This window comes from Hoplias malabaricus, chromosome 10 (genome assembly GCF_029633855.1).
Source record: "Hoplias malabaricus isolate fHopMal1 chromosome 10, fHopMal1.hap1, whole genome shotgun sequence".
NCBI classification, from domain to species: Eukaryota; Metazoa; Chordata; class Actinopteri; order Characiformes; family Erythrinidae; genus Hoplias; species Hoplias malabaricus.
In genome coordinates, this window is record NC_089809.1 from 6,099,635 (window position 1) to 6,110,111 (window position 10,477).

General features: G+C 41.0%; 1 protein-coding gene across 2 annotated transcripts in view; it reads right to left on the bottom strand.

Annotated features, from left to right (window-relative positions):
• grik5 (glutamate receptor, ionotropic, kainate 5) overlaps positions 1–10,477 on the bottom strand; it is a 116,791-nt gene continuing 106,314 nt past the window's right edge. For both annotated transcript variants that reach the window (XM_066683842.1, XM_066683843.1), the window contains 3 exons: positions 9,018–9,146; positions 7,194–7,315; positions 1–4,923 (listed from right to left, as the gene is read on the bottom strand). In XM_066683842.1, the coding sequence (XP_066539939.1) occupies positions 4,330–4,923; positions 7,194–7,315; positions 9,018–9,146 (845 nt within the window). In that variant the 3' untranslated portion in view covers positions 1–4,329. The remainder of the gene's footprint in view (positions 4,924–7,193; positions 7,316–9,017; positions 9,147–10,477) is intronic.

Below are 10,477 nucleotides of genomic sequence, written 5' to 3' on the forward strand. Positions count from 1 at the left end.
TGACTGTTGAGCCCCTCACATAATCCCCGCCCCCCCAAATGACTCCTGCACTTTAGTAGGAATACTTATAATAACAACAATAGAATCATATTAATATTCATGACCATCGAATTCATAACCCATTGCACACTAGTTCAGAAATTGGAAAAGTAAAAAAAAAAAAAAATCAAAGTGGAAATAAAAATAAAGAGTGGTCCGATTTCCCTTCTGAGGGCTTTAGGAATGATGGACATTTTTAAAACGTTCCACTTTCACACATTTGATATTGGAAATTAAGATTAGGGGTAAAATAAAATATGAACCACATTTGTATTCGTGTAGGTTTCAGCAGGATTTTTCCATTGGGTGCACCGCCCCCTAGTGGCAGAAGATGAGGTAAGACCAGTGACTGCAGAAAATTACAGTCATTGTTTTATACAGTCATTAGGTATAAATCCACAGTGGTGCTCAGGGGAACTGCTTGTGCCCCACTGACCAAACGATGAGATTTAACATTATTTTCTACAATGGGAACAGACTTAAATGAATTAATTTGCTGAGATTAATGCAATTAAGTATAAAACATTGTACTTGTTCCCAGTGTTTAATTCTGTAAATGAACAGTTACCCTTCAGCAGTGTGTTTTGTGGAGATTAAAAGCAGGTCCGTTTACCCAGGGCTGCATAAGCATTGGCACATGGCCGTACCTGTCTGTGTCAGGAAGCTTGATTTGAAGCTAAGTTTCACTATGGTTAGGACAAAGTCTCACATCTCCAAAACACTAACATTACAGGAAATTTGAAGTTGATGAGTTTGGAAATTGATGGGTTATTTTTCCATGTCAGTTTTAGGCATTTCTGTTGGTCTGTCTGTCATATTTTAGGGCCATGTAAAGAGCAGCTGGTATTTTCAGATTATGATAACATTCCTTCCTATGATAAAGATATGACACTGGTCACGCTTCTCAGGTAAGGCCTGAATACACTAAGTTTAGAGGAAGTGAGAGGGAAACTAAAAACCAGCAGTGTCCCGGAACACTCCAGATGAGTCTGGTCATTTACTGTGGACTCAAATCTGTGTGTGTGTGTGTGTGTGTGTTCATGCACGTGGTTGAGAAGGAAATTCACAAAATTCTGAGGAACTGAAGTTCTCAACACTGGATTAAAACAACACTTTAAAATGAGATTCTTAATCATTTCCAGCTCAAAGCCCACAGCTTTACCACCATTGAAAATTAAAGCTCACAGAAAAACCAAACAAAAGCATATCTTTTGCTTAAAAATCCAGTTTAAGGAAGAAAAAAATATCCAATTTGAAGAAATGTTTTTGGGGTAGTGTCTACACAGTGATTTTTGGGTGCCTTTCCCTACAATATGCAGCAATGAATATAAAATATCAGCAGAGTAGGCAAAGGGGAGCTCATTAGACACCAGTAATGAGGAAGAATGGTGACAGACAGAACAGCTCTACATTTTTACCCCAGTCTCTAGCAAGTGGACAACTGAAGTAGAATTCTAGGGGGAACACGTTTGGTCCTGGTTTGTGCATCATTGCTGCAGTCATTTCATGAATTTCTAGGATATCTCCCCTCTGTTTCGGCCTGAGGGCCACCAGTCTGTACTTTGTGGCCTGCTGTATTTTTATTCATAATTTTCATTTATACAGTATTATAAATAATATAATGATCTGATATTACTTATACATGTATAAAGTCCAGCTCGAGGTACTAAAGTGTAAACCATGTTATTAATTTTGGAACCCTGGCTAACAGAAAGAACTGTAATTACCACAAGCGGGAAGTTAGCTAATGAAAATATCAGCCAGTGACGGGTTTGGCTGGAAGAACTGGACTTAAAATGTATGAGTAAATGACTTCTAATATAATAACAATAATGATAATAAATGACTATATCTTCAAGAAAAGATTATTTAAAAATAGCCTGAAACACACTCTTAAAGTCAAAAGGAAGACAGAAATTAAATAAAGTAATAAATAAATGCCTCTCACACTTTTATGAATGTCAGATTGTGTGTGTGTGTGTGTTGTTTTGTACAAAACATTTGAGTGTCAGAATTTTACGAAGATTTCCCCCAAAAAACACTGCAGACAAGTTCACGTTACTGAGTTACACGGTTACTCTGTAGCTATGAAAGACAGCAAACTACTGCTCCACGCATTTCATAAAACAGACACAAACGTATAGAGAGAGACTAGCCTCAAAATACTTTACAAATGAGTAAATATTAATCCAAAAATTTAAACATGAGTCACAATATGTTTCACTGCTCACAAATGAACACATCCCAATCTGTGTCTCACGGCCTGCAGTTTGTACAAATACAGTTACATTCATAAATACACGTGTTTGATTTTCATAGATGTATCACAATTTTATGCGAAAATAAATACATTTGTTTAAATCTACATTGAATATATTTGTAAAGTCGAAGTCTCGAATTTAAAATGTATTTGTAAAGTGTTGAATCTGCGTTTGTGAATCGAGTCACTTGTTTTCTGTGACGAGGATTTGTTCATTTCCTCTCGCGGGATTTTGGATTTTGAGACTTTCCTTTGGCATTTCACCCGCTCCAAACACAAATGCAGCATGTGGCCAGCAGGTGAACAAGCCTCCGCTAGGTGGCACTGTTGTTTTAGGACGTGTGGGGACAACTTTAATATGGAAGTAAAACAAAAAGGCTTCGAATTTACAAATATATGGAATATACATTTAAACAAATGTATTTATTTTCGCATACAAATATATCTATGAAAACACATGTATTTATGAATGTAACTGTATTTGTACAAAATGCAGACCGTGAAACATTCACTGAAACATATTTGTGACTGGTGTTTAATTTGTGGATTAGCATTTACGCATTTTTCAAATATTTTGAGGCTAATCTCTCTCCATACAAATAAGACGTCTGAGGAATGGAGTGAGTTTAATCTCTAATAGAATCTACTAGGGCTCAACTAATACAGTGATCTAATATGGCCGATAAAATCATCTGATATTCAGGTCATATCAGAAAAAAGAAAAGTGTTGTTGACAAAGAAACATTATTATTAAAATAAGAGAAACTATTCAAACTGTAATCCTAAGTGACAACGGAATTGCTTATTTGGTTTTACCTAAATTAATTAAGTGACTTTATTTTGGATGGTTTTGTTCATTAATATTTTAATTATGCTCATATAAGACTTGCCATTTTTATTGGTTAGTATCTGAGTTTCGCTTCTAAAAAATCACTATGAGATCATTTTTGTATCAGCCCCGTCTCAAAAAATAAAGTGCACCACAGAGTTGGAGCTCAATTGTCGCTTTCGTAAAAAGTGTATTTAACTCCTCATGCTCCTTAAGTGTATTCAGGCCTTAATACCTTCCCAATATTAATATGGTTTTGCTTATTTTAAGCCAGGCCTACAGAGTTATCCCGGGGAATCCAAAAGCAGAGACAGTGAATAAAAAAATAATGGTAATAATAATAATAATAATAATAATAATAATAATAAACATAGTACAGAAAAAAAGGCTTTTAAGAATATCTTTTAAGTGTAGTGTTCTTTCTTTTTTTTTAAGATTGTAGTACATTTCACATAGTTTAAAGGTCTCTCTATCGAAGATGTGTGTGTGTGTGTGTGTGTGAGTGTGAGTGTTTATGAGTGTGTGTGCTCTCTTGGAAGGAGCCAGAAAGAAGTTCAGTACGAGGGAGGGTTTGTGCCAGTAGGAGGCTAAATGGGGTCCGATATCTCTGTGCTACTGATTTATCCTCATGGCGATTTTCCTTTTGTCCATCAACTGACAGTTTTCCAAAAGTTCCCAGATATCCAAAAAAAAATAAGGATGAGGGCCACGCAGCATAACATTCCTATTACATTCAGTTTCCAGAGCCATCGGGGCTGGAAATCCTTGGCCCCCTGAGAGAAACTTCAGTTTTTAACAACAAAAAAATTCATACAGTCGTGTGGAAAAGTGTTTGCCCACTGGTTAACTGATGTAGCTTGGTAATTTGTAAATAACTGTGCACATCCTTTTAATGGAATATGGATTTTTCTGCTTTTGAAGTGCACAATTTCTATTTATTTTAAATATTACATTTTAAAATATGTCAAAGTCAGGAAATGAACAGTAACTGCATTAAATTGTGTGTTCTCTGAAGAGGATCCATACTTACCGCTCCTTAAAAAACCAACAGAACACATCCTCTGACCTGGGGTGCCAACATTTTTGCACACGACTCTAATAATGTTGATGCGTGGTAATCACTAGAAAATTCCCATTGCTTTAATCCTCACTTTACAGAGCTCGACCCGTGATTCCTCCCTCCCTCTCTCTCTCTCTTTTTTCACTCCTGCTCTCCCAGCAGGTCCGTAGTGGCTCCACCCCTGGGCGGAGGGGAGGGGCCTATCCTCCGAGGGCTGTGGCCGCTACCCCCTTCGCTGTCTGTGTTGGAGGAGGAGTGTGGAGGGGGAGGAGCCAGACGGGGAAGGGGCGCAGACGAGGGCGGGACCCGGGAGCACGAGGTTGTCCGGAGGCTCTGGATGCGACGGCACTCTTGGCAGATTCGGACGTGGGTGCACCCTCTGGGGAGGGGAACTGTGACTGCGGGGGGACCAAGAGGTCCCGGAGGTCCAATGGGCACGGAGGGAGTGCTGCTGGCCCCCAGAGGGTCCTCTAGGAGCCGTTGGGGCCCGGGGCCCAGCTCAGAAGCCCCTGAGGCCCCTCCACCTGTCAAAGGCCCCGCCCCGCTGTACAGTTTACCATTGCTGAGGCGCATCTCCCGGACCAGCCTAAGGGGACGAGGGGCCCCCAGGACCACCCGAGCCGGATGCCTTAAGGCCAGAGAGCCTGAGAGCGGCCGCCGCCGCCGCAGACGGGAGCTCTTCTTACAGGAAACGGCATTCCGGAACTCGGTCAGCATCTCCTGACACACAGATACCTACGAGATTAAAAATGCAATATGTCACTTTGACCACCCAAGCAATAATTATCATTCATTCATTATCTGTAACCGCTTATCCAATTCAGAGTCACGGTGGGTCTATAGCCTAACCGGAATCACTGGGCGCAAGGCGGGAACACACCCTGGAGGGGGCGCCAGTTCTTCACAGGGCGACACACACTCACACATTCACTCACACCCACGGACACTTTTGAGTCCCCAATCTACCTACCTGCTGTGCCACTATGCCACCCTATTAATTATCATAGTAGAGGTTATAATGTTTACAATGTGTTAAAAATACCTTTAGCTATAGTGTAGTGAACAGTGAAGTCCACTGAACAGGCCACTGAACAGGCCACTGACTGAGCCACAGAGTGGGATTCACACACTGGACGTTTATGTGGAAAACAGGTCTAGTACAAAATCTCTGATACAGGGAGTTGGGTCACTAGGCGTCAGTTTGACAGAGAAAATGGTAGAGAGCTGCTTCAAAATGGATCAATCAGCTACTGTTCAATAGCAATCAAATGTTTCCATTATAATCCACCACTCTACAACTTATTTGACATACACATATTTCTATAAATTCTATATCAAAAGAAAGTATTCTAGGGCGGCACGGTGGTGCAGCAGGTAGGTGTCGCAGTAACACAGCTCCAGGGACCTGGAGGTTGTGGGTTCGAGGCCCGCTCCGGGTGACTGTCTGTGAGGAGTGTGGTGTGTTCTCCCTGTGTCTGCGTGGGTTTCCTCCGGGTGACTGTCTGTGATGAGTGTGGTGTGTTCTCCCTGTGTTTGCGTGGGTTTCCTCCGGGTGACTGTCTGTGAGGAGTGTGGTGTGTTCTCCCTGTGTCTGCGTGGGTTTCCTCCGGGTGACTGTCTGTGATGAGTGTGGTGTGTTCTCCCTGTGTCTGCGTGGGTTTCCTCCGGGTGACTGTCTGTGAGGAGTGTGGTGTGTTCTCCCTGTGTCTGCGTGGGTTTCCTCCGGGTGCTCCAGTTTCCTCACATGCTCCAAAAACACAAGTTGGTAGGTGGATTGGCGACTCAAAAGTGTCCATAGGCTCTGGACCCACTGCGACCCTGAACTGGATAAGTGCTTACAGATAATGAATGAATGAAGAAACTATTCTAAATGCCCTTATATATCATTAAAATGAGTAAATTCACTTACCTTATGCTACGTACACACTACACAATTTTCCTGTCAGTAAATGTGTTTTTGGATGAGGTCTCGGACCAGACCTTAAAACTAGAGGCATATCTGTGTTTGCTCTGCACCTGCTAAGTCACTATGTGTGAACCAGTGAAAGACACAATCCAAGAGCTCACCGAAAGGATTGCATATGCCTCACAAACACCTGCAAAATATCTATCAGGTTTGATATTTGGACCTGTATGCACCTCTAACTTCAGTTGTGTGAAAAGTGTTGACTGGTAGTGAGTGTTTTGGGATATAGCTGAAAGGACAGTAAAGCCTGTTAAACTTTAATATGGTTTCTACCAGAATACAAAGGCTTTTCAGGAATCAGGTAGCGGTCCTGAAAAACAGACAATCCATGCAGCCTATGTGTCCATATCCAACTTCTCATCCATTTACTACTAGCTTCTTTTTTCCTTCCACGGGCTTTCGCTGCAAATCAGTGGCAAATTAATTTGTATTGCTCGTTTTGGGTATTTCAGAAGGAAAATAAAACACGTCTTGTGTGAAAGGTACAGCATCCTGACGACTCTGAAAGGCGTGTAGTGTGTTCATGGCATTAAGGTGCACCCACTGTGGACTCATTCTCAATTGTATGCATGCTTTGCGTATCTTTGTTTTTTTTTTTTTAAAAGTGTGTTCTGGCATTTTTAACAATTCAAATGCTTTGGTAACCTGTCCTATGTGACGTACGTTACATTTCAAGTTACAAAATGGTTGTTGTGATGTTTCTGTTAAATTATGGTTTTAACCCCAAAAAAAAAGTGGTCTACGATGTTTCTTTGGTCTTTTTTATATTTCTTATAATTTGGCTTTATGATGAACTGAGTCTAGACTTTTATGGACTTCTCTGTAGAAAAGCAAGAAATGCATGCAGGGGAGCAGCTGCAAATGAGCTTATGATCACGACGCCTGATGAAACGTATTGGAGAGATGGGGTATAAAGCCCGCACTGTTGGGCTGTGGAGCAGTGATACTGTGTTCACTAGAACGATGTCGCTTCATCAAATAACTCTGAGAGTGGTCCACTGTGTGTGTGTGTGTGATTTAGAGAGTGTAAGATACAGACCTCATCTGTTTCAGCCGAGCGCCGAGTGGACCACACAAACTCCATCACTGCCACAAACACAGCAATGATCAATCCACAGATCAATACCACAAATATTCCCCCGATATTCTCCATTCCCAGGCCTGAAACACACACACACACACACACACACATTAATCATACCCACAAAACTTCACCCATACTGGAACATGTGTTCTCTCAATCATTGCTCCACCTACATAAGTACAAATAGAGTAAAGTCATACACACAATTATAAGACAACGCTATTGTTGATTAATCTTTAAGTTCTTATTTACGTTATTAACTGCCTACTGTTTCTGTGGTCTATGGGATAAATATACTACGTTATGTCAGAATGAGCAGGTGTACCATAAGATTAGAGCTGGACAATAAGTCAATATCACTATATATCGCAATATAAAGTGTTTCACCATGGTGTTTTACCATGATATGATCATTATACACATTTCAATATTTTAATAAACATAATATAGCAATATTATATAATAATATTATTGTTATTATGTAATATATAATATTGTCAGTGCTTTGGGTTCTTGAAAAGTGCTTTATTAATAAAATGTATTATTATTATGATTATTATTTACAGTATCTGTTACTGACGTTCATTACAGGGTGCTGCCGTCTTTTCCCTGTGTGCAATTTTTCAAATCAAATCAAATCAAATTTATTTGTATAGAGCTTTTTACAACTGATGTAGTCACAAAGCAGCTTCACGGAATTCCAGTAAGACAAAGACAATTTTTCACTGCACACTAAATTAAAAAGTTGGTTTAAAAATATTGATACAGTGGAACCTCTGCCTACGAACTTGATCCGTTCCGTGACCCGGTTCGTAAGTGGAAAAGTTCGTTTCTCGAGTCAATTTTCCCCATTTAAAATAATGGAAAAGCAATTAATGTGTTCCAGCCCCCACCCCGAAAGTCACCCTTTTTGCACTGATGTATGTTTACAACACTCTCAAATTAGTAAAAAAAAAATACATGTAGCGTTACTAAAAATAAAAGAGAAATACAGTGGAAACAGTAATAATAATAAAAAAAAAGTTTGAAGTGGTTACACATCGCTACCTTGAAGACATGGCAACTTCCTGGAGGAGTAACACAGGCACTGGCTGTATGACGGGAGGTGGGGGGTGGGTGGAATAACGGAGAGTAGGCGGTGAATGTGGGGAGACGAAGCGTAGATACGGCTTAACTTAGCACGAATTTCGATGTCTGCTATTTACACTAATGCTAAATTGCTAAAGCTACAATGTGCTAATCTTAAAAGCTCACTCAAGTCTGGGTGCGCTGGGAGACTCGCCTATTGGGGTCAGTGGCCATTTCCAGCCGTCGGCTCGGTGGAGGCTCGGGTTCGTTTCTAGAGTCGTGGTTTGTTGGTGGAGGCAAAAAATATTCAAATGCCCGGTTCGTATCTTGGAAAGTTCGTTAGTAGAGGTTCCACTGTATTAACAAAGCCAAGGTTTTTTTTTTGTTGCTTTTAGTTCTTGGTAGTTTTTCTGTGGCTTTTTTTTGGTTCATATCAACAATAATTAAGAAATATATTGTAATACCAATTTTGCCCAAATCGTCCAGCTCTACATACGATCATTACTGAGTGTGTTGGCTTTCAGAAAAAACGGCATGGGATTACTTTTACATGTGGAGTTGTGGTCATGTAATTTAATCACAGGAAATCTGTACAATTACTGGGCTCTGTATAAAAGTCATGGTTTGACTTCCACACCGCTCTTACTCCTCTGTACATCTGATGTTCAGTCCATATATCTCAGATATATGTTTTAAATGGAGGACTCTTGCCTTTAGCTCGGTGGTCTTCCTCTTTAGGGCACTGGCCCCCCTCCCACCATTTTCGCTTCAGAATCTCCAACCTGTTATTTTCCTGCAGCTGAAGAATTGCCAAACTAATCTCATCTCTAAATGGTGAACCTGAGAGAGAGAGAGAGAGAGAGAGAGAGAGAGAGATGAGACACATATGGTAGTAATAGACTTTTCATCCTTGTCTTGTTTTCCAGCTTCTTCATCTGGCCCTGACCTCCTTTCCTCACACAGCCATTCAAAAGTTTAGAATCATTTTTCAAAGATATGAAAGCAATTTTGCTGCGAAATTATATAGTTAAATATTCAAGGACACCTAGTAAAGGTTATTAATCAGGAGTTTGTTCTCCTTTGGAACATTGCTGTGAGGATTTGATTGTCATTCAGACACACACACGCACACACATTCACTCACACACACGGACACTTTTGAGTCGCCAATCCACCTACCAACATGTGTTTTTGGACTGTGGGAGGAAACCGGAGCACCCGGAGGAAACCCACGCAGACACAGGGAGAACACATCACACTCCTCACAGACAGTCACCCGGAGGAAACCCACGCAGACACAGGGAGAACACACCACACTCCTCACAGACAGTCACCCGGAGGAAACCCACGCAGACACAGAGAACACACCACACTCCTCACAGACAGTCACCCGGAGGAAACCCACGCAGACACAGAGAACACACCACACTCCTCACAGAGAGTCACCCGGAGGAAACCCACGCAGACACAGGGAGAACACACCACACTCCTCACAGACAGTCACCCGGAGCGGGCCTCGAACCTACAACCTCCAGGTCTCTGGAGCTGTGTGACTGCGACACCTACCTGCTTCGCCACCGTGCCGCCCTCTACTATAAATATGGTTAAGCATAAAAGCTGGGATTTTAATTTCAAATGTTGCTGGGAGCTTATCAGCCTCTCATCAGCCATGTATTGTTCATATTTGGTGAAGTGACTGTGCTTCAAGTGTTGAAACAAGACAGAGTGGGATTAACTTTGTTCGCTTTGTTTTTCTCAGTATTTACATGTGGCTACTTTATGTTCAGTGTCATTTTCACTAAAGTCAAATCACATCTAAACGACACATCATTTTTCTGTTCAAGTTGATTGGTTAGTCTCAGTGCTTAGGTTCACCTCCATGTTGCTAACGTGGCAGTGTGAATGGGGCAGAATCACGTGACTACATGTGCAGCGGTGTGAATGTAAGGAGACAGTACATGAACACACAGTGGGGGACATATAAACACAATTTAAAAATAAATAAATAAATAAAAAAGGATGAACAGAATTAAAAGAAAAATCTATATCACTGACACAGGCAAGGTTACGAGATCTGATTAGAAGTTCTGAATGTAATTTTGATGAATTGCCCAGTGCTACATTGGATGGTGCTCCATCACTCAAGAGAATGCAGTTCCCCAGCCCCACCA